A 23,919-nucleotide genomic window follows, 5' to 3' on the forward strand; every position below is an offset into this window, starting at 1 on the left:
GCGGTTTGAATATGACAGGCCTTGCTGTACGTTTGGGGGGTATTTATCCTGCTCTACGTGCTTTTCGATTCCTGGATCTGTTGTTTTCAGTAATTGTCATTAATTTCAGAAAATTCTTGGCCATTATTCCTTCAAATATTTCCTTTGCTGTGTTCTCTCTTTTCTTTCTGGTTTTCCAATCACACAGATATTATACCTTTTGAAATTGTCCTACGGTTCCTGGGTGTTCTGTTCTGTTTAACTTTTTAAAAACATTTTCCCCCTTCTTCGGATATTAGTTTGGGCTGTTGACACTCCCTCAAGCTCACTGACTTTCCCCTTGACAGTCGGTCCCCTGTTGGACTCATCGCAGTCATTCTTCCTTTTTGTGACAGTGCTTTGGATTTCTACCATGTCTTAATTTTTTATTTCTTTAGGTTTCCATCTCTCTACTGACACTGCCCATCTGTTCTTGCATGTTGTTAACTTTTTCCATTAGAGCCCTTAATGTATTACTCATAGTTATTTTAAACTCCTTGTCTGACAGTTCCCAATTCTGTGTCTTCCTGAGTCTGGTTATGATGTTTTTTTCTCTTCAGACAATGTCTTTTTCTTGTTATTTTGCATGTCATACAACTTTTTCTTGAAAGCCAGACATGATGTACTGGGTAACAGGAACTGAGGTAGATGGGCGGTTGGTGTGAGGATTTCTGTTAGTCTCGCTAGGGGCGGTGGTATTTAATCTCTGCTGCAGCTGTAGGAGTCAGTGGCTGCAATTTCCTCTGGTGTCTTTTGTTCCTCCTGTTGTCTTTGGAATTCCTTGAGACTCCTCCTTAGATAAAGTGTGTCTTGCAGCTCTTGTAACTGTGGCCCAGTTAGTCTACTGAAGGCCTGCGGAGGTGTCGGTAAGGAGCTGGGAGAAGAAATGTTCTTAATCGTATGTCCTTGGGCTGTGACATTCACTAGTGTCTCTTAATACCACCACCCCCCCCCCCCCGTAGGAAAGACAGGTTAGAAGGGGCTGGAGTTGGGGAAATGCCTTCCCCCAGGGTGGATAGGTTCTCGTGAAGTCATTTTCCCTGGAGAGCGGGCCTTGGCTATGGGGAATGCTATGAGTGTATTTCATAGACAACTTTCCGCTCCCCCTCATGAGAGGGTTTGGGAGGGCTCCTGGAGGTCAAATCACAAAACTATGCCCCCCTTTAGACTGTGATCCCTGCTTGGAGTTTCTCAGTTTCATACTAGCACACACTGAGCCCCCAGTAATTCATCAGGACTCTGGTTAAGCCATCCTACCAGTTCACGGCTCCGGCCTGATGAACAGGTCGTGGCTGAGGCTGAATTTGCTTGTCATCAGATTCCAGGGTGGGGTTGGACCCTCGGAACTCAGTTCTCTAACAGGTCCGTGTGGCTTTTCTCATATTGGCAGGACAGGAGGGATGACGTCCGACCTCCTTCCGAGTCCGGGCAGAGGTGAAGACGCCCGGGCTCTGGAGCTCCAGCTTTGCCGTGTGAATTGGGCTAGGTCCTGCTCTCCGCTCGGGCTCCCTCAGCTGCATAACAGGACCATGGTCCAGGCATGTGATCCAGGCCAGAAGCCTGGCCAGGGGCTACAGGATGGAGAGCTGGAAGCCCACCCAGGGGATAGGCAGCAGTGGGAGGCCGCGAGCCCAGCAGTCCTGGGCTGTAGGGAAATCTGCTGGCTCAGGAGGGAAGAAAGGGAAGAAGCCGGGGGGGGGGGGTGGGGGTAGGACCAAGGGTGGACTCTGGAGGCTGCCCCATCGGCCCTCCCCACCCCCAAGCCTAGGTGTCACTTCTACTTGTGATTTTCTGACCAACATACCTGTACTTTGCACTGCTCCTGCTCCATTTTTAAGTGAGTCCGTGAGAACCCCCAGCCACTGGCTCCATTGCATCCCTGCCCTGACCCCATCAGAGGTAGTGTTACCGAACTCAAGGAGTGTCCTAGTCGATAACCAGACATGGTTGTCACAAGGTAGCTTTATTTACCCGCAGCGAGTAAAGGAGACAGGGAATTCACACCCAAGGCTTAGCCGTTGCTCGTATATGCTGTTCGGTCAATTACAGGCAGATGTCTTCTTTGCAGCTGGCTACACTTATCTCTCTGAGTTTCTGTCAAGGCATGTACAGTTGCATCTGCAAAACACTGTGCTACATTTCAACACGAACAGGAATGACAGTAATAACACTTAGAACTGCCCAGACTTGGAGCCCCCTGTCCTATCTAACAGTAGGACCACCACCAAGGAGCCAGGAGGGCCTCTGGCCAAGGGCTCCTGAGCATCAGGGACTAGAGAGCGCCCAAGAGAGGAGGCTGAGTCCCAGTCAGAACTGCAAACGCAGTCCAGTCCGCACCCGCGGCCCCAGGAGGCCAGGCCCTTGCCATTGTCTCTGGAAAGGCTCTGCGTCCTGGAGGAAGCGGCGGCCGGAACAGCGGGAACCGAGGCTGTGCGGAGTTCCAAGTGCTGCGGGGCACCGCCCTTCCTCCAGTCCCGCCCACGTGTCCAGGGCCAGAGGTGACCTCCGTGCCTGGGAGGTGGACAGACACAAGACGAGGCCGGCCCCGGGAGGATGCGGGCTAGGCGGGAGGCGGGCGTTCAGGGCGCGGCCGGAGAGTCCCCGGGGTCCGGGGCGGGGCGGAGTGGGGTGGCGGCGGCATGGCGGGACCGGGAGCCGGGGCCGCGGCCCGAGCGCTGCTGGCGCTGCTGCTTCTGCGGGCGCTCGGGGCGGCGGGGCACCCGCAGTGCCTGGACTTCAGGCCGCCCTTCCGGCCCCCGCAGCCGCTGCCCTTCTGCGCGCAGTACTCGGCCTTCGGCTGCTGCGCGCCCGAGCAGGACGCCGCGCTGGCCCGCCGCTTCGGGGCCCTGGCGGCGCGCGTAGACGCCGGCTTGTGGGCCGCGTGCGCTGGGTACGCGCTCGACCTGCTGTGCCAGGTGAGCGGGGCGCGGCAGTCACCCCACGGGACGAGGACAGCGGGTGGGCAGCGGGCTTCGGGCCCCAAGGCCCCCAGCGGGAGCAATTGGACCGGGGAGGGGAGAAGCCAGGGCGTTGCTTTCTCTGGCTCTGTGACTTGGGCCTTCTGTGGGCCTCAGTTTCCCCTCCCGAAGCAGGAGGGGCGGGTGGGTGACGTCATCACTCCCTCGGTGTTTCGGGGCTCCTCTCCCCTGGGACCCGGGGCCTCCTGGAGTTAGCCCCGAGCGCCCCGGGAGAGGGAGCCCCGCCCTGGTCGGGGTACCAGGGTAGGAATCCATTGTCTCAAGGGCCTGCGCAGGGCATAGGCAACGCGCTGGCTTTTTGTTTGTCTACGGGTGTGGGGGACCAGGACCCTCAGACCCGGGTGAGCCCCAGGCCTGCGCCGCCTCAGGCGCTACCAGCCCCACCTTGGTTTGTGCTGTGTCCCCTCTCTGGGGTGGCGCCCCACCCCGCAGAGGTCTCATCCTTCAAGACCACCCGAGGGACATTTTGGCGGGGAAGCCTCTCTGCTCCCATCTCCCTCTGCGGGGGAGCCGGGCTTCTGCTCACACCAGGTTGGGCCTTAGTGGTCCATTTTCCTCCTGCCTGGGTCCGATGCCCAGTGCCTGACCTGAGCTGGTGGGTAGACTGTTAAGTCTTAAGGCTGACCTTGGCCCAGCCCCTAGGCAGTGAGAGGACGGGCTGGAGGGGCCCTGCAGGGGCAGGTGCTGGGGGTGAGGGGTGGAGAGCTGGCCTGCAGTTACAGACGCTGGGATGTGATCCTGGCTCTGCCACTTCCAGGTTGCATGACCCTGGGCGGGTCACTTCAGAGCTCTTTCAGGCGGCTCCTCGCATCTCACCTGCCCCCAGAGTTGCCACGCAGACTAAATGACGCATGCAGATAAAGGGCTCAGCGCACAGTTCCGGGTGGATTTCTCTAGCGCCTGCTCCTTGGCCCCCACGGGCTTCCCACCCCTGGGTGGGGACTGAGCCAGGCCCAGAGGCCAACAGAGTGAAGGTCTAGAGAGTCAGGGCCTTGCCTGGAGGTCACACAGCCCAGTGGTGGCCATGGTGAGTCCTGGGACCTCACTCATTCCCAATGTGATTGGGCCATCAGGGTAGGAAATAAGAAGGGATGGGAGCCCCGGCTGGCTGGCTCAGTTGGTTGGAGCATCGTCCCTGGGCACCAAAAGGTTGTGGGTTTGATCCCTGGTCAGGGCACATGCCTAGGTTGTGGGTTCAATCCCTAGTCAGGGTGTGTACAGGAGGCAGCCTATCAATGTTTCTCTGTCTCTCTCTCCCTCTCCCTTTGTCTCTCTCTCCTCTGATAAGGAATAAAAATTAAAAATTAAAAAAATGGATCGGAGCAGATGGTTGGCTCTGAGGAGCTCCAGAATGCAAAGCGGGGTGCTTCCCTTTGGTGACTCTGTTGAGCCCTTGTGCATCTCAAGGGAGCCAGAAACGTCTGTCAAGTGTCTGTCTCCATCAGCTGCCTGGGGGCTCCACGGGACGAGGTCCTGTCCCCTTCCCACCCCCGGTCACAAGCAGGGTTCGTGCATTCACCCCACATTTGTGGGTTGAGCGCTTACTCTGTGGCAGGCTCAGCAGGACAACTCAGGTGGACACAACCCAGGAGAAGGAAGGAAAGGGTCAGTCCTGCTACCTCCCCTGGCAGGAGGCTCCCCTCATTCCTTGGGAATCTTCCCAGCACAGACGGGCCTTGAGCAACCAGCGGTGGAGTGGTTGCTAGCACCTCCGCCGAGGCATTTCTGGGAGTGACCTCATGTCTGGAGTGAGCTGGGAAGGGCAGCTGAGGCTGGCTCACGGGGCCCCTGGCGGGGCCTGGTAGAGCAGTAGGTGGAGGACTGTGCTCTGTGAGCCCAGGCTGCATCCAGAGTCAGTGCCTCCTGATGTCCACTACTGGGGAGGTGGCCCAAGTGCCTTCAGTGCAAGTTTTAGTCAGTGACAGCAGGCATTCACAACTGCCGTGGGGAGGTGGACTCCAGATGGGCGTCTGTATAACAGGAGTCACAGTGACCACAGCTTGTGAAGATTACGAGGCGAGTGTGCACACAGACCCTCCCTGGTCCTCCCTCAGCTTCTGGAGGGACTCATGAGGCTCCAGCGGACCATGAGGGTGGGGGGAGGTGACACTGCACAGAGGCTGGGCCAGGCCTGGCCATTCAGCCTGCTTGTCAGCAGAGCCGAGTGTATGAAATGTGCTGTCGCTGTCTAGACCTGGGACAGTGACGATCAGACCTCTAAGCACACATTGCCAAGTGTCCCTTCGCTCCACAGTAGCACCAGAGGGGCCAGGAAGACAGGTTGTGGTGTGACAAAAGCCACAATCGTGTAATGGGAGGGAATGGCTTCTGGCCTGGAGCCGGAGAACACAGCCCGGAGGGCAGCCTGCCACCAGCTGCCCCTGGAGGCCTGTTGCTGGAACCCGGCCTGGCCCGGCCAAGGAGGGGGACGCGTGCCGTCAGCGCCTCCCCTGACACCTCTGGGGCTCTTGGCTGGGTCAGAGCAGGCCGGGGCCCGCCGAGCTCACGGCTGGGGAGGGCATGTGTCAGGCACAGACGTAAGAAATTACGTCTGCGTTCTCGTCAGGGGCTCCAACCAAAGGACCTATAGAGCCGGGGAACTGAGGCCTTTGCTTTGGGTAGGTGGGGTACAGGGAAGGTGCCAAAGTGCGGGGGGGGGGAGGCACTTAACTAGGCCTTGGGTGGGGCAGTTAGCCAGCCAGTGGAGCTGGGATAAACTCCACTTCTCCACCTGCCCACCCCGGCCTGTCCACCTGGCATGTGACTTTGGCTAGAGGTTTCCTTCTCGGAGGCTCCGTTTCCCCCTCTGTGCCATGGGGACAGGAGCCAACCTCCTGCCTGCAGTCGCCTTAGGGAGGAAATTTAGATTCACCAGAGTGCTCAGCCTGATCCCTGGCCCACAGTCTGCCCCAAACCCAGGAGCTGTTACTGTTACTACTATTTCTCCAATAGCGATGGTTATTATTTAGGGTTGAATAGAATTCTGCCTGCGAGGGAAGGGCATGCCTGCAAAGGGAACAGCGCATGCGGAGGCTCAGAGGTGAAAGTGTCGGGAAATGGAAGGTGGGCAGGAGGCAGGAGCAGTGGGGACAGGAGCTGATGGTGGAGCTGTGGGGCAGCTGTGGGCAGAGAGGATCAGGGATCAGCCAGTGCCTGGTGCCTGTGCTTGGCTCTCAATCTGGGGCAGGTGGGGTGGGCTCCTAGCTCGCAGGAGGTGGGTGCTGCAGGCTGGAACTGGGAGAGGCTTGGCCCGGTTTGTTGCCTCCACCCGGGTTCCCAAAAGCAGAACCTGGGGCAGAGCTCATGAGCTGTTTCCTTATTAGGGTGAGTGGATCCCAGAAGCAGGAGTGACAGGGGACAGAGGGAGGGCCAGTCCGTCCAGGATGCTGCTAAATGCGATGGACACTTCAGCCAGCAGGACCACGGTTCCAAGAAACCGTACAAACTGGACCATCAGTGGGCCCGAGGAAGGCGGAACCACCCAGCCCTTGGCTCCCTGCTCCAGGGGACCAGCAGCTGCCCCTGAAGCAGTTACTCCCCCACATTCTGAATCGTGGGCACTGAATGGGGTCCACAGTGTCTCGTCAGTGGGAGGTGAGGGGTGAACCTTGGCTGCTGGGTTTTGCCCCATGAAGTAAGAGCCCAGCAGAACTGGAAGGCGGCCCGGCGAGGCTGAGAGGGTCTGATTCCTTCGTCTCACAGCGAAAGGGCCCAGGCAGCAGGAGCTAAGCAAAGGAGCACATTATGCAGGTGAAGAGCAGAGACATCAATCGTATTGAAAGAGAAAGTCTGTAAAAGAGCCTCAGACCCTCCTCGAGTTGCTGTTGTTAGTAGCAGGAGTAACATCTGTGGCTCTTTGTTCTAACGGAATCATGAAGGCAAGAGAAAAAGAATGAAGCCGAGGCCCTGACTGGTGTGGCTCAGTGGGGTGGACATCGCCCGGCAAGGCAAGTCCTTGCCGGTTTGATTCCCAGCCAGGGCACATGCCTCAGTTGTGAGTTTGGTCCCTGGTCGGTGTGTTCCAAAATCTTTAAAAAGAAAAAAAAAACCCAAGGAGATAGAAGGCCTGCAGTAGTGGAGACTAATCCCGGTGACACATGGATGGAGTTGTCCCCATTTTACAGATCAGCAGCCTGGGGTTCTTGGGGGCGGGTGACCTGTCCAAGGTAACACAGCTGGTAAGCGCCACCCCAGAGCAGCCCTGAGCCGTCCCTGTCTCTGCAGGAATGCTCGCCCTACGCGGCCCACCTCTATGACGCCGAGGACCCGTCCACGCCCCTGCAGACGGTGCCCGGGCTCTGCGAGGACTACTGCCTGGACATGTGGCAGACGTGCCGGGGCCTGTTCCGCCACCTGTCGCCTGACCGCGAGCTCTGGGCGCTGGAGGGCAACCGTGCCAAGTTCTGCCGCCACCTGGCCCTGGACGACACGGACTACTGCTTCCCGCGCCTGCTGGTCAACCAGAACCTCAACTCGAACCTGGGCCGCGTGGTGGCCGACGCCAAGGGCTGCCTGCAGCTGTGCCTGGAGGAGGTGGCCAACGGGCTGCGCAACCCCGTGGCCATGGTCCACGCCCAGGACGGCACCCACCGCTTCTTCGTGGCCGAGCAGGTGGGGCTGGTGTGGGCCTACCTGCCCGACCGCTCGAGGGTGGAGAAGCCCTTCCTGAACGTCAGCCAGGCGGTGCTCACCTCGCCCTGGCAGGGCGACGAGCGGGGCTTCCTGGGAATCGCCTTCCACCCCCGCTTCCGGCACAACGGCAAGTTCTACGTCTACTACTCGGTGGGGGTCGACTTCGACGAGTGGATCCGCATCAGCGAGTTCAGGGTGTCGGAGGACGACATGAACGTCGCGGACCACAACTCTGAGAGGTGGCCTCCCTGGGGGGGTGGGGCTGAAATCCGGCCGGTAGGACCCAGCCAGTTCTTGCCGAGTCCCGCAGGGGGTGATAAATGTTTTGAATGTTTCCCTGGGGAGGGGGCTGAACCCCACGTTCTGGAGTCAGGAGAGGGACCGTTGTCAAACGGACATCACAGCATCACGTCCAAAGTCCTGGGTCAGGTACTTCAGATGGTTCGTTTTACTGGGATCCCATAAAGTCTGGTGAGGCGAGTAAGTATCACTGTCCCCACGGCACAGACAGGACGTGGAGGCTTCCAGCGGTGAAGTGACCTGCTCGGTCGCACGGCTAGGAAGCATCAGAGCTGGAGCCCTGGCCTGTCCGTTGTGCAAGCCCATCCCACTGGCCCCTTCACCCCCACCCTATCCCCAGGGCGCCAGGGGACGGCTCCTTCCGTTTCCACCTCCCCTGGACCCCCCATGCGCCCCGCCCCAGCAGGCTTCTCCAGTCCTTGCCTCCAGGCTCTGCTCCCCCCGCATGGAGCCTGCTCTCTGTGTCCTGTTTGTGCTGAACTCTTTCTAAAGCAGGCTCGGCCTGACCTGGCACTGAGGGCACACCCTTCAGTCTGAGTCCAGTCGGAGAATAAACCCCGTGCCAGGTGATTCGGTGGGCAGAACTGGACATGGGAACGGTGGCTGGGCTGCTAGGAACGATGACAGAGCGACCTGGGGAGAAGTGGGGCTTAACAGGTGAAGGAATATGCCTCCACCTCTCGGGCTGTAGGACCACGTGAGGAGGTGGGGTGCTGGAGCCCTGGAGCTGGGGCTGCTCAGTGGAAGCTGGAACCATGGTGGGCCCAGGCACTGGGAGCTGGACCTGGGGAGGAGGTACAGCTATTGCCAGGATGCTACCTGGAGCGAGAAAGAGAGATGGGGAGAGATACCTTGGCTGCTTCTCCCTCCCTCCCACCCTCCAATCTCCTGCCAGCGCCTTCATTGGCTGAGTCCAGCTGGAGGCCCCCTAGCAAAGGGGCATGGGAAATGTAGTTTTCAGGAGCTGGCCCTCTGAAGTACAGAGCAGGTAGGGGAGGGCCAGGACTGGACCTGGGAGCAGAACAGCAAATACCAGTACATCATGTATTTGATAGAACTGTAAGATCTTGACATTGAAGGATAAGAAGGAGGAGTCAAATATGCTGGCTAACCTGAAGGCTCATGGAGATCTTGTCACGTAGCAGTAATTTTGAACATGAGCTTCCCGGCAGCCAGAGGAAAAAGAGGAAACAATTCTCGTGATCCTATATGAGGCTTCGTAACCAGTTCTCCGAGAGAGACGGAAATTATCACATGGATCTCAGAGAGGAGAGACAGAGGGATGTGTCCTCAACAGTAACGTTTAAAAATTGATACTTGGTAAAGATGGAAGGTGTAACACAAAAGATATAAATGAGCATACTTCAGAGTTGGGGTTCAGCAAGGGTTCTCTGGGGACCTTACAAGGACAGGCCTAGACACATCTGGCTCAGGGCAGGGCCAGGAATAAGGTGTCATCCTTGCCTGAGACGGCTATCGGTCCCTGATCCCAGGGCCAGGATCCCAGTGGCAGGTGGGTCCACGGCGGACCTGGGGTTTGGGGATGGGGCTGTTTCCCAAGTTGTCTGTGTTGGCCTCACATGGAAAGGCTTCTGGTCTTGGCTCTGAAGGCCCACTGTCCTGGGTTCCAGTTCCTGACCTTTCCATATCTTTGTTTTCTTAATCAATATTAATAAGGGATTTGTAAGTCAGTGATCAATTCTAGGAAATCAAAATCAGCCTAAGCACTTCAGTTGGAGGAAATTGAACACAGTGGCTACAGAGGTGTCAGGAGGGCTGGGAAAGGGGAAGGTCAAGTCACCTGGAGCTTAATAACTACAGGAGGCTGCCAGCACCCATGGGCTAGAGGAACCAAAGGGGAGAGGCCTGTGCTGCTCCGTTTGCCACTCCTGGTACCAAGATGTCCGGGCTGAAACCCCGAGTCCACGTTCTTCAGCCACTGTGGCGCTGTCTGCAACCACCGCTCCTAGAGGCAGCGCCAGTAGCCAGGGAAGTAGGGCTTCTTTCCTCTTGCCATTTGCTTCCACTGACAAAAGCTAACGGGAAGCCAGCTGGCTGGTCACAGTACAGTGGAAGCCCTCCCCCCCCCATGGCAGTAAAGGAGGTGGCTGATGGGTGGGTATCACAGATAACAAATGGGGGCATACGTGGAAAGTGCTCACCTTCCGTGGTTGGCATGGGGGTTTCCCATGGGGAAACCAGTTGTGCTGGGCCAACAGCTTCGCATGATCATAACAGGGCAGGTGCTAGCAGTGGGGAGCAGTAGAAAAAGCACTAGATCAGAACTAGCAGACCTGAGTTCTAGCCCAGCCTCTGCTGTGTGACCTTGGGCAAGCTGCTCAACCCCTCTGAGCGTCCAATGCCTCATTAGCGCAACAGAATGAATTCTCCATACCCAGCCTACCAGATCTTTGTAAAAATCACCTGCCATAAAGGACATGGAAAAACCCTTCGGACTGTGAAATGGTATCCAAGAGAGAAGAGGTTTTATGGCTGTGGTCTTGTTTTGTATTTTGGCTGAGGTCATTTTTTTTGGTGGGGGGGGTATGGTTTATCTTCTTTTAGGATAATCCTGGAGATCAAAGAACCAGCCTCGAACCACAATGGGGGCCAGCTGCTCTTTGGTGATGACGGGTACCTCTACATTTTTACCGGAGATGGCGGGATGGCCGGAGACCCTTTTGGAAAGTTTGGAAATGCCCAAAACAAGTATGTCCTGCTTTTGGCTGGCCCGTGGGCCGGTTGACATACCTTGGATTACATACTCTTCTGGAGGGGAGTTACATTCTCAGCCACACAGGGCAGGGTAGCCCCAGCTCAGCCTGCAGCTAGCCGGCTGGAGACCCCCCACCCCCGCCAGGTCTCCTTTCATCAGTCAGACGAGAATAATCACCTCCATGGGAAGGCTGGTTGTGAGGAGTAAAAGCCATCGAGTTTGTGGGGGGTCAGGCACAGTGCCCACTCACCCCGGGTACCTGAGGGGTGAATCAAGGGGCAGTGGGAAGATAGGATTGTTTTCTGAAGTCAGCCCAGCCCTGCTGGAACCAGAGGAAGGAAAAGGATGCTTCTCAGACCAAATGGGGAGCACGACCTGTTGGAGAAGGGCCATATGGGCACCTAGGTGTTCTGCCCCAAGGCTCACCCTTGATGGACCAGCAATTGAAGCATAGTTTTGCTCAGTCATGTCTCGGCTCGAGCAGATGGCTTGCTGTCGTTCCACAGCTAGACACACAGACAGACACACGCACACGTACACGCACACTTGAGTCTAGACAAGGCTGTCCCCCAGTCTCAGGGCAGCCTCCTCCACTCCCTTAGCCAAAAATGACACAACCTTTCTCCGCCCAGAAAGTAAAACCCGCACGTCTGATGTCGGTTACCGTGATTCAGGTGTTCCCAGGCTGGGACTCCTGCTTTCCTGTGTGACGGCGTAAGAGTCATTGCGGCTTCTCATGTCGGGGGTGTGTTCAGAGATGAAGTTCAGAAACTAGAAGTTAAGGACTTGTGGCTAATTGGGCAGAACTTAAAACGTTCTTTGGCTGCTCTGAGCTTTGCCCGCTTGTATACGGAAGCCTGGCGCCCGGGGCCTGGGGCTCTGGGCCGTGGTCTGCGCTTGGTGCTGAGCAGGCTGGAGCACGCGGGAGAAGCCCACGGGTGGCAGGGGATTCACGGTGGGGTGGCTGTTCTGGGAGGACACCATAAGGAGGACACTGAGAGGGGTCTCCAACGGGGGCACCGCCTGGGTGCTGCTGCTGTGCGAGAATGATGGGACCCACTTGCATCAAATGTGCAAAAGCACAGCGGTCCCGCCTTGAAAAGGGGCCTGGAGGGAACGCACTGCGGTGCTAACAGCAAGGGGAAAGCCCACGTGGGACCTAAGGGGCATGTCCAAAATTACAAACACCTGCGTGTTTCCCGTCTTCAAGCATGAGGCAGGTTTCCCCCATCAGGTGTCACTTGTGTCACATGATGGATGAAACCCACAAACTGCTCACCCTGGGAGCTGTGCGGAGGTGAGGGCTGCACCCTGCCCTGTTCTGGGTGGCTCTGGAGGGCCCCAGACGGTGACGTTGCATGACTCTGTGGAGTGGTCTGGCTTCCAGCTTAGAGCTGCCTGGGGGATCTGGCAAGCGGTCCTCCTCTCAGAGCCTGGGTTGTCTCATCTTTGAGGTTGGGGTGGAGGGCGTGGAGTGCGGGGTGAACCGAACCATCACTCTCTGACATGCCGTCGTTCTGCCTGCGATGGCCCGGGGTCGGGGTGTGAGAAGAGCAAGAACTCAGCCTCCTGGTTCCTGCTAAGATCTGCGGTGTTCTCCCCTGCCCCGGCCCCGCTCGGTGCTCTGTATGGTGCACTTGACTTTGCTTATAGCCATTCATTCATTCACTCGGCAAACGCTTAATGAGCACCTACTACATACCAAGCACTGCTGGGTGCTGGGAGAAGGCTACGTGAGTCGTTTTTCTAGGGGTATATGTTTTCCCTGAAGCACAGCCCCTTAGGGGGGCAGGAAAGAGGGAGCACCCTCATGTTTCCATGGACACAGTTCTGGGGAGGTTAGGCCGTTGTGGTAAAGAGTGTGGGTTTCTGCAGCCAGCCTGCCAGGAATGGGCCCCGCCCTACCATTGACTAGCGGTGTGGCCACTGGGCACTTAGGTGGCCCTTCTGAGCTCAGCAGCCCCTTCTGTAAAATGGGGGTTGCAGTAGCACCCACCTACTTGAAAAGTGTCGTGACGCCGAAGCGAGGCTACCGATGGCATGTATGTCCAGTGCTTGGGACAGGGCTTGGCATATATAGTGAGGTGCTGGTGAATGCTGAGCGGACAAGGGAGGGAGCCCGGCTGTAAGTAGCGGAGTCTCTGAACCCCCAGCCGAGGGGCGGCCCTGAGCCAGTGCCCTCTCCCACCTGCCCGCAGGTCAGCGCTGCTGGGCAAGGTGCTGCGCATCGACGTGGACCCCAGCGAGCGCGGCGGCCTGCCCTACCGCGTCCCTCCGGACAACCCGTTCGCGGGCGACGCTGCCGCGCGGCCCGAGATCTACGCGCTGGGGGTCCGCAACATGTGGCGCTGCTCCTTCGACCGCGGCGACCCGGTGTCGCGCGCCGGCCGCGGGCGCCTCTTTTGCGGGGACGTGGGCCAGAACAAGTTCGAGGAGGTGGACCTGGTGGAGCGCGGCCGCAACTACGGCTGGCGCGCGCGCGAGGGCTTCGAGTGCTACGACCTCAAGCTGTGTGCCAACGCCTCCCTCGGTGACCGCCGCCCCCGCGCCTCCTCCCGTGTCACCGCCTGCCCTCCTGTCTGCATTAGGCTCAGAGAGACCTCCCCGGGGACCCCCTGAGCCAAGATCCGTCCGCCACCCCACAGGAAGTGTCCCAGGCCTCCCTCTGGGACCACCCCTCCTCCCATCCCTCTCCCCAGTCCTCCTGGGATGTTCCTTGCCTTTCCCCTGCCCTTCCCCTCCCCTTACCCAGCCACCACCCCACCAAGCCTGGGCTTCCCTCCCTACTTTACAAGCTGTGAGCACGTCCCTCCCCCGGTGACCATCTGGGTCCCCCTCTCTGGTCTGCCTAGCGACCTCACATCCTCTTGTCCAGCAAGACTCAGGACCACCCACAAAGCTGTATTGTGGGGGAGGGGCTAACCTGGGACTGATCCCCACTTCTGCCCACCCTGCAGATGATGTGCTGCCCATATTCGCCTACCCGCACAAAATGGGCAAGTCAGTCACGGGGGGCTACGTGTACCGGGGCTGCGAGTACCCCAACCTGAACGGCCTCTACATTTTCGGCGATTTCATGAGTGGGTAAGTAGGCTGACGGCAGTTCTAGGAAGCAGGAAGGGCAAAGGAGCAAGGTGGGAGGGACACTAACAACTTCCTGGGCCGCTCAGGGTGGCCCTGGGGGGACAGGACCTGTCACTGCACCAGCTAACCAGGGCCTCAGGGAGCATTGGTCCAGGAGAGGCCAGAGAGGCCACCCTGCTGGGGAGCAGGGAGCTGGGGCCCTGGCCCAGGTCTGCCCGTGGGGCCCCTGCAGACTTGCCGTCCTATCCTGCTACTCTCTGACAGTGTGCCTCCACGGGGGCAGGACATACCCCCAAATTGCTACGGGTCAGACTCCTTCCCCAGGGGAGCTTATGGGGCCTCACGACTACCTCGTTCTCCCATTGTACAGAGGAGAAAACTGAGGCCCAGAGAGGCCCAGGGAAGACTGCACCTGTCCCAGTGCTTGGATGTGCAGCTGAGATGGCGGGGATCTGAACACTGGCCCCCTTATCAGCCATGTGACCTTGAGTCGGTTACTTGACTTCTCTGTGCTTCAGTTTCCTCATCTGCAAAATGGAGATGGTAATGGTAGCTGCCCCATAGGGTTGCTGGAAGACTGAGTTCTTTGATAGGCACACAGCACTTAGAATTTAACCCTCATTCAGTACCTGGTAGCGGTTGCTTTGCCTGCTCTAGACTGCACTTAGGGCAGCTGCTCCTCTGGAGGGGAAATGAGGAGTTAAGGGGGCCCAGGGTCGGCAGGAGAATTCTCACCCCTTGCAGGCTGCTGGCCTGGGTGGGTGTGCGGTCAGTTCATCAGCAGCAGGAGCTGAGAGAGAGCCCTGAGCTGGGTCTCCGGATCCTGGATCCTTCTCTCAGCTCCGCCCCTCCCTGGGGGTCTGCCTCTGGGACTCAGCTATCCCTTCTGGAAAGTGGGTCTAGGTGAAGCCTCTGTTTTTACCCTGGATCTCCTATCTCCCAAGGCACCTGACCCGAGCTTTAACTAATTTCGCCAGCCTTTCCCAAGCCCATCTGCTGGGTCAGGCTCAGTACCAGGGCCAGAGCAACAGAGGTGAAGAATACCTGATACCCAAGTCAGGGAGACAGACAAACAATCACTCAGTCCACCCTAGTTCGGCCTCAGAGAGCCCGTGCACAGTGCTGGGGAAGCCCAGTGCAGGGGCCGTCAGGAGGGCTTCCCAGCGGAGGGGACAGCAAGCAGGCCCGGAAGTGTCAGCAGGTGATTGACAGGTGGGCAAGGGAGTAAGGGGCCAGATCAGCCTATGGCGAAGGTGCCCAGGCTCCATCTCGTGCTCTGAAGTGGAGGCAGCTCCAAAGCGTGTGCACCCTCCTGGGCACCAGCCTCACCTCATGCGTTCTGATATCCAAGTCAGCTCCTGACTGCCTCCTGCTGGTCAGTGGGCAGCGCTGAGCTGAGGGGCTGGAACCGAGCTGGTCTTTCAGTCTCTGCCTTTCCCCTCGTACTTCTTGGTACACAGTAGGTGCTCAGTAAAGACGTCAGGCCGGGCTAGCGTCGTGGGTGTCAAGGGCTCCATGCTCAGGAGGACCCACACTTAGGTTAATGCTCTGCTGTCCCTGTGTTGAAATTCTTACCACTTTTTGCACAAGAGGCCCTGCATGCTCATTTTGCGCTGGGCCTGCGATTATATGTGGTCCCATTGCATGGGTAATAGAGGAGTGGATGGATGGGTTGGTGGCTGGGATTCCCCTGGGCATCAGGCCAGGCACGACCCACAGCTCATGCTCCTTTGCAGACGTCTGATGTCCCTGCGAGAGAGCCCGGGGACAGGCCAGTGGCGCTACAGCGAGCTCTGCATGGGCCGCGGCCAGACCTGCGAGTTTCCAGGCCTCATCAACAACTACCACCCCCACATCATCTCCTTTGCAGAGGACGAGGCTGGTGAGCAGTCCCGAGGCCTCGCCATCCGGGCCGCCCACCCCTGACCGGTCCCCACCCTGTGGGTCCTTCCGGCCTGGGGTTCGAGGGCTGCAGTCCCAGGCCTGAAGGCACCTTCAGGTGAAGAATGGTGTGTTCAGTGGGCTTGAGACCTGGCCTGGGCATCATCCTCACCAGCCTGAGCTCCATTGTCTTCCCCCACCGCCACCCTGCTGTGAGGGAGAGTGTGATGTCTTGGGGAAGAGTAGGGACAGTTAGAGGACCAGGAAAGTCTCTGTCATGGGGGAAATGCAGGCAGGTGGGGGAAGAGTGCCTCCCAAGACTTTCACCGCCCTGAGTGCCTGACGTCAAATGTATTGGGGCCTAAAAATGAAGCCACATTGTCTTCAGAGAGTGGGCAGACGATGCCTTCTTGCCTGTTAGTGGGCCCTCCATTCAGGCACTTGGGTCTCAATGCAAGGAACAGTGGGGGAGAGGAGAGGAAGGGGGGCCACGGGGGCTGGGTCCTGCTCCAGCCTCCTGCCTTTGTCCTTGGCCCTGGATTGTCCCTAGACAAAAGCCGAGGGGCCCCCCAGTGGGGCCTAGTGGATGCTTGGCCCAGTCGCTGGGCAACGCCCACCCGGGGCCTTTTGAGGGGTGTCCCCCGCAGAGCCCAGTGCCCAGAGCCCCCAGGCCTGAGTCTGGGAAACCTTTGTTGAACCGACACCCATCAGAATCTAAATTTTCCAAAGGGCAGCCCCCAGCGCCCACTGTCCTCCCCAAGCCCACTGGGCTTTTGAAAATCCTTTCTTTTGGTCAATAGGGGGTTAATGTGTTTTGGAAGGAGGGGCTCTCTCTCTCCACCCTCCCCATTGTCACCCTCCTACAGAGAGGCAGGGCCTGGAAGGTGCATTTCCCAGGGGCCCTTCCTCAGCCCCCTGACACTGAGTGATGTGACAGGCAGCCCAGGGGGACAGCCTGTTAGCAAGCCAGCCAGGCCGCCCCTGGGAGGCACAGAGCTCTGGGGTCCAATGCAAACAAGCCTCTCCCAGCTTCGGGCTCCCCCTGCAAATTGTAAAACAAGGACCTCTGCTGGCCCGTGTCCTCCAGGGACAGTCCACATCAGGGAGCAAGAGGGCAGCGTGCTGTAGGCAGGGCTTGCCGCCGCGGTGGGGCTCCCTGCCTGGGACGGGGGCCGTGGAGTGTGGCTGGTCCGACCCTGTCACTTTACAGATGGGGAGACTGAGGCTGGCTGTTCATGCTCAGTCATGGGGTGGGGAGTGCTGAAACTTGAGCTTGGTCAGCCAGAGGAAGACAGTGCAGGAAGGCATTGCGGGCTGGGGGAGCAGAGGATGTGGGCTCCCCAAGTCGTTCCAGGGGCTGAGGTGAGGGTGGGAGGGCTGCCCAGCCAGGGAGGAGATGGTGGCTCCCAAGGGCCTCGCTCCAGGAGGAGACCCAGAGAGGAAGTGATGGGCCCAGGCTACACAGGCAATTCGTGGCTGTGCCTGTGGACTCTCCTGCAGGGGCCAGTTGTCCGGGGTACCCCACTCCCTCCCACGGGTGGCATCATCACCATGTGTACTTATTACCCCCACCCCCGCCCCAGCAGGGTTCGTCCTCCTGCCGTCCCCAGCCCCCTGTCACGGCTGGATCTACCCCTTACACAATTCTTCTCAAGTGTCTTCCCATTCGTGGAATTCCCTGGGTTTCTTGGGCCTTGAGTCTCAGACCTCACCCCCACGCAGCTCCCCTGCTCTCCCAGCTGCCAGGAATATGCCTTCCTCCAAGCTCCCACATCACTGTCTGTCTCAACCTCTCCTTGGGGAACCCACCCCACCCCATCCTTGAGAGAGCTCCCCACTGTGCTACAAGGACAGAAGACATTAGCATGGCTGACTCGCCACATGGGGTCACAGGTGGTCTGTGTCTGAGCCACCCAGCCACCAGGTATCCTGCATCAGTATGGGCTTGGGGACAGAAACATTCCTGAGATCTGGGCCTGGCTTAACCACTCCCCAGCTGTGTGACTCTGGACAAGTCACTTGACCTCTCTGAGCCTCTGTTTTCTCTTCTGTGAGGCGGGAATAGGAAGCCTATTTTCTGGACGTAGGTGCCTCTGGCAACAAAGGCCGGGCAGGAAGTGGGTGAGAAGAGAGCGGAGAACTCACATCCCCTAAGAGCGCATATGGCGCTGGGTGCTCATAACTCCCCTCACCACACTGTCACCGCAGTCCTGAGAGGAGGGGAGACTGAGGCCCGGAGAGGGGAGGTCCTGGAGCCGCTAGTGCTCACACGGGGCTGGGTGCAGGCACCAGCATTCCCGTGAGAGACTCTGGAGCTAGTATTCTGCCTGCTGGTCGGTGGAGACAGACTCTGGCCTCAAGGACTTGGCAGGACCCAGTCCTGGGTGACGGTGGCAACAGCAGGAAGAGCTAATGCTGATTGAGCACTTCCTGTGTGCTCCTTTAATCCAAACAGCAGTTCTGGGAAGCATTTCGTTTGGGGATGAGCCCGCTGAGGTTCAGAGAGCCACGTACCTGCGTCACCCAGTAGGTAGTTAGCGGGGAGCTGGGCTTGGACCCTCATTGTGCCCAGAGGTGTGCAGTGCTGGGTGTGAAACCCAGGCAGGTTACCAGGCGTAAGGGCATAGGGAGGGAGGCCAGAGCAGAGGGCCAAGCCTGGGTGGGTCCAGCCAGGGTGGCCATAGTCCCAGGGGACGGCTGCAGAGGCCTTGGGGCATGTCTGGGCCCTCTTTGTGGGCTCAGCCTCCAGTCTGGGCCCCACCCTCACGGAGGGTTCATCTCAGCCCCTGATGAGGGGCGCGGGGCTGGCTGGGACGGGGTCTGGGCGGCATTCTTACCCCTTGCCCTGTTTCTTGCCCCAGGGGAGCTGTACTTCATGTCCACGGCCAATCCGAGTGCCACAGCAGCACGTGGGGTTGTCTACAAAGTAATCGATCCCTCCAGGTGAGTCCCCCACATACACCCCCAGCGGCACTGGCTGGGCTGCCACCGCCTGCCAGGATCCCTCACCGCCGTTGGTTGCCTCCTTTTCCCTCTCTGCCGCCCCTTAAGGTGGGGACTGCTCCATCCCCATTGTTCAGGTGAGAAAACTGAGGCCCAGAGAGGAGAAGTGACTAGACAGGCCCATGATGCGGGCGAGGGGCGGATCCAGGACTCGCAACCAGCCTGCCAGCCTTGAAGTCCACCCCTCTCCATGGCAACAAGGAGTCGGGGGGTACCGATGGGGCCGAGAAGCGCAGGCCTCCTCATCCCATCAGAATAGAAGAATTCTTTTTTTAATTTTAGAATAGTTTTAGGTTTACAGACGAGTTGCAAAGATAATACAGAGCTTTCTCCCATATCCTTCACCCACTGTCCTCTATTGTTTAAGCATCTTACGTTATTATGGTACCTTTGTCAAGGTACATAGCTATTATTGGTACATTACTATTAATTGAACTCCATGTTTCTTTTTAAACTCCAGGCAGCCCCGTTTTTCCCTCGTGTCATTTTTTTTTTTTGCTCCTGCACCCCGTCTGGAACCCCATACTACCGTTAGTCATCATGTCTCAGCTGCCGCAGCTCTCAGATGTTCCCATTAACCACATGGCTGTTGAGAGCACAGGCCTATCTGTTAGTGACATGCCTATCTACCCAGCGAGACGTAAGCACACCCCTAAGGTGCCTCCCCTCTTCCCCTGGGTAGCTCCAGGGTTTATGCCATGGAGGAAGGGCACATGCAAACTTTGCGTTTTTCTTCATCCTTCTTTCCCTGTTTTGTATAAACATTTCCACGTTGCTACATCACCTTCAAAAAAATTGTTTTTAATGGCTGCATAATTTTCCATGGAGTCACTATGCCCTAATTATCTTACCCATCCCTTGGACACTTACATTTTTTTTTAAGTGTGCTTCTCTAAGGAAATGTCACATTTGGGGAGCACCTAATTCATGCCAGATGCTGCCTGGGACCCATCATTGCCTTACTGTGTGCGTCATGGTATCAGCTTATTATGTCTGTGTGGCAGAGGGCGGTTCTGCTCAAGGTCTTGTGGGTCACAGGAGCCAGAAAGAGGAGATATTCCCTCCCTCCCCTGTCCCTCCCTGGCCTTTTGCATCTCTTTCATTTTTCTCTTTTGGAATAAATGTGCTTCTTTGCCCTACACAATGTTGCACAGAGGTCCCATTACAGAACATTTGGAGAACAAAGCAACGGGGAGTAGAGGGGGTGGGATGGGGTCACACATGACATAATGGCTATAGCACTTTTTGGTCTCTCTTCCACCTTTTGCATAACAAAAAAAAATTAAGATTTTACTTATTTATTTTAGAGATGTGCTAGAGATGCATTGATTGGCTGTCTCTTGCACGCCTGCAACTGGGGACCAGGCCCGCAACCCAGACATGTGCTCTGCCTGGGAATCGAACCTGTGACGTTTTGGTTTGCAGGCTGGCGCTCAATGTACCGAGCCGCACCAGCCAGGGCTGCGTAACAAAAATTATTTACATAATTTCCTAAAGGAGCAAAACCCCGCTGGGTCTATGTGACAAGAGTGGACATTATGTGGGTTCAGAGCCACCAGCAAGTCCACCCTTCACAGCTTTGACAAGCGAGTGTCGATGCTTCTGTTTGTTCAGCCTCTGGGGGAAAAGGCCCACATCCCTCCTTGGTTCCCATCTGGAAGCCACCTCGTGTCATGTGGCTGCTTCACCCCTTGGGCTCACCCCTTGTGCTGACGGAACCTATTGAAGTCTTGCGCCCACGTGGTCAGTCCCAGAATCGGGTCAGTCCCATTCAAAGACTCACAGATCGACAGCCAAAAACTAATTAAAATGGAATTCCATTCCTAACCAGTGCCCCTCAAAGATGTCAGCGGGGCCCAGTGCATAGCCCTGGCAACCTCGGACTCTGTTCTCGCCCACCTCTCAAACTCCCTCCTCCAAGGCCCCCGGGTCCCCCAGCTCTGCTGCCAACCCCAAGACACACTCTGCCCCTTTTTATCTTTAAAGCGACCGATTCTTTCCCTGGTTTCTCTTGGAAGAGGAGCTGCTGTTTCAGCATCACCAGAAACCTAGAGGGGCAGAGAAATACCCTCCTCAAAGGCAGTGGGGGCCAGGGCCTGGGGAGGGTGGCCGTGACAGGAGGCGGACTGGCAGGCCGTGGGAGGAGGGGGAGGAGGGGAGGAGGAGGAGTGGCATTTGACCATGTTCCCAGGACAGGTCACGCTCAGTTTGAAATGGCTCCGGTGAGCCCCGGCCCTCATGCAGAGGCTGAGAGGGCCCTGGGCGGGCCGTTAGGAGCGAGGCCTGTGCTGGGACTGGGCTCCTCCAGACCCCGGGGGCGTGGGGCACGCGGGCACACTACCAGCCCCGTGGTCAGTGTCCACACCTGCGCAGGCCTGAAAGCACACGGGCCCCTCCCCTTTCTGCCTGGCTCTGGGGGGGAGGGCGATGACACAGGGGCATGCTCAGGGCAGGCTCCCATGCGGGACTCGTGACCTCCTGTGTGTTGGCAGGCGGGCACCCCCCGGCAAGTGTCAGATCCGGCCTGCCTCGGTGAAGGTGAGGAGCCGCCTCATCCAGTTGGTGCCCAAAGAAAGTAAGTGCCCGCCGACGGGGACACGGCGGGGGACGGAAGCTCCCACAGCGCACCCCCAGTGTGGGTCCTGCCAGCGGGACCTGGATGCCCTTCCTCCGCCCCTGTGCCTAGCCCGTGCTGGGTGCACATTAGAGATTCAGCTAAAGTGGGGGGGGGGGGTGCCAGTCCCAGGCCATGAGTGGGTGGCCCCAGGGGGCTGCAGGTCTCAAAGGGAGCAGGGCAAAGGGAGAAACAGCTGTTGCCAGGGAAACTACACTGAGAGTTCGTGAGGGGCACAGGGAAGGAGGGTGCATCTGTGTGTGAGCAAGGAATATTGGAAAGAATTATCCTAAATGCAAGGGCCCCTAGGGGAGGGGCACTGGGGCGGCCCCCCCACAGATGGTTTTGCTTTGCCAGGGTTGGGGGGGGGGCTGCCACTCTTTATGACCTGGGGGGCGAGGGGAGGCCACCAGTGACTGCCCGTGGGATTGTGGGCCAGCTGCAAAGGGTTTGTCCTGGGGAAGGGCTGCTCCGCGGGACCCCGGCTAGGTGGGAACAGAGGCCCAGTGTGGCCAGACCTTCCAGTTCTTAAGAGAGGCAGGAAATCCTCCCATTAATTGTTTAATTCATTCGGTTAGCACCTACATGTGCTTCATTCTGGGGATGTAACACTGAGCAAGACGGGTGTGGTTGCTACGTACAGCTCTTCTGGTTTCAAAATGTTGGCTTTTAAAAGCCACCTTGTGGGCCAAAGGAAATACTTGAGCAGGTCAAGTGGACCCAGCAGTTCACCAGTTGGCAGACTGGGTGTGGGGATTGCAGGGAGACGGGAAAACTGGGCACTTGGGTCAGCGGGGGTGCCTGGCCTTGAGGATAGGGTACCCTGGATAGAAGAAATAGGGGGACAAGATGAGCTGGGGTTTGGGGGAAGTTAAGTCTAGCCTCAGTTGGCTTCCAGCCTTGGTCCATTTTCCATCCACTCATTCAGTAGTTTCTGGCACTTTTGTGAGTGACCCGCTCTGTGCAGGATGCTAGAGCCACAAGAGAACTTGAACAAGGCCCTGTCCTGGCTGGGACACACAGAGAAGTCATTTAGTGTCCCAGGCCCAGTGACTGACTGGAGTGTGTGCCAGGTGCCATGGGGACCCAGAGTAGTGCAGGATGGTGGTAGTCTTGGAGCAGAGGCTGAGGGTGGAGCCTGGAAGGAAGAGGGAGCAGCAGGAGGCAGAGTGGGGGAATCCAGGGAGCCATGGGCCAGGGGGGCCCTGGACAGTCTGGCTGTCATCCTGCCATCTGCCACGGCCCCTCAGCAGTCTTCTCCATTAGTGGGCCTCAGTGTCCCCACCTTCAGACCAAAGATTGGAAGCACGAAGGGTCACTTCCTCTGAGAAGGCCGTGAAGACATGCCCTCCCTTCCACTGAGCTGCTGAGTTTATAGTGTGTGTGTGTGGCGGGCAGGGGCTGGCTCCCCTCCCCGCCACCTTTCCAAGACTAGGAGTCCCAGGAGGGCGGGGCAGCAGACTGGCACAAAGCAGCTGTCAATGAGTGTTTGCAGAATGACTGAAGAAGCACCTTGCACCCAGCTCCAGGTGCCAGGAGGGACCCAAGAGGCACACCAGCCTCAGTGCCCGAGTGGAGGGTAGAACAAGGACATCTTTCCCTGGGGTCTGCATTCTGGATGGAGAGCTGGGGTGTCCAGGGCCACTCTGACCACAGGCTCTTCCTCTGTGCAGAGTTCATCCGGAGAGCAGAGAGCACACCGCGGCCCACAGTGCGCGGGACCACCAGGCCGCCCCGCCGCCACCGCCCCCGCCCCACTGCCCCTCCGCCACTGCCCACCCCACGCCCAGCACAGCCCACCCCGCGCCCAGCACGGCCCACCCAGCGACCCGGGGGCCGGAGGGCCAGCGGGCGGCAGCGGGGCCGGCCCGGCTCGGAGAACCCCTCGCCCGCGAATGGTGCCGTGCGTCTGGTGCGGCCCGCGGGCCTGAGTCCGGGCCGCGGCCGCGTGGAGGTGTTCGCGGGCGGAAGTTGGGGCACTGTGTGCGACGACCGCTGGGACATCAAGGCCGCCGCCGTTGTGTGCCGCCAGCTGGGCTTTGCGCACGCTGTCCGGGCCACCAAGCGCGCTGAGTTCGGCGAGGGGCGCGCCCTGCGCATCCTGCTGGACGACGTGCACTGCACGGGCGACGAGAAAACCCTGCTGGAGTGCAGGCACGCCGGCCTGGGCAAGCACAACTGCGACCACCAGGAGGACGCCGGCGTGGTGTGCGGCCGCAAGGACCCCGACCTGCCGGAGAGCTAGCCGGGCTGTCAGGCCTGGCTTCCCTCGCTCCGGGCCAGGCCAGGCAGGGCCCTCCGCCTGCGCGCCCTGGCGTGTGCACGCGAGTGCCGGAGGGGCGGCAGTCCTGGGTGTGCATGTCTGAACTGTGCACGGTGTCCTCTGTGTGCCCCTGCCCGTGTGTCCTGCGGGCAGGAAGCCACGGCGCGGGTCAGGGCCTGGGGCCTGTGGGTGTGCAGTGCTGAGCAGGAGGCGTCCTTTCTTACCTCTATGAGCATCGGCAGGAACAGTCTGGCCTCGGAGCCCTGAGCGCTGAGCCCAGCCGCTCTTCCAGGACAGACATAGCCCCTGGCTGTGTTAGCAGAGGCACAGCTGGTGGACTGAAGGAGGGGGACCTGGCCTGCCCTGCCCGCGGCTGGAGCAGAAGGCCCTAGCCAGCTGAGGAATATGGCCAAAGAACACGGACCGGTGG

At 58.7% G+C, this 23,919-nt stretch overlaps 1 protein-coding gene across 1 annotated transcript; it reads left to right on the forward strand.

Annotated features, from left to right (window-relative positions):
* The first annotated feature begins 2,657 nt into the window (after window positions 1-2,657).
* Window positions 2,658-23,506, forward strand: HHIPL1 (HHIP like 1). Its single transcript, XM_090271382.1, has 9 exons — window positions 2,658-2,933; window positions 7,221-7,867; window positions 10,494-10,637; window positions 12,843-13,174; window positions 13,602-13,728; window positions 15,465-15,610; window positions 18,471-18,552; window positions 21,105-21,187; window positions 22,900-23,506. The coding sequence occupies exons 1-9, from the start codon at window positions 2,658-2,660 to the stop codon at window positions 23,469-23,471; spliced, it is 2,409 nt and encodes an 802-aa protein (XP_090127508.1). The 3' UTR covers window positions 23,472-23,506.
* Window positions 23,507-23,919: the final 413 nt, after the last annotated feature.

This window comes from Furipterus horrens, unplaced genomic scaffold (assembly GCF_987537825.1).
Source record: "Furipterus horrens unplaced genomic scaffold, mFurHor1.1.pri manual_scaffold_3, whole genome shotgun sequence".
Lineage (NCBI taxonomy): Eukaryota > Metazoa > Chordata > Mammalia > Chiroptera > Furipteridae > Furipterus > Furipterus horrens.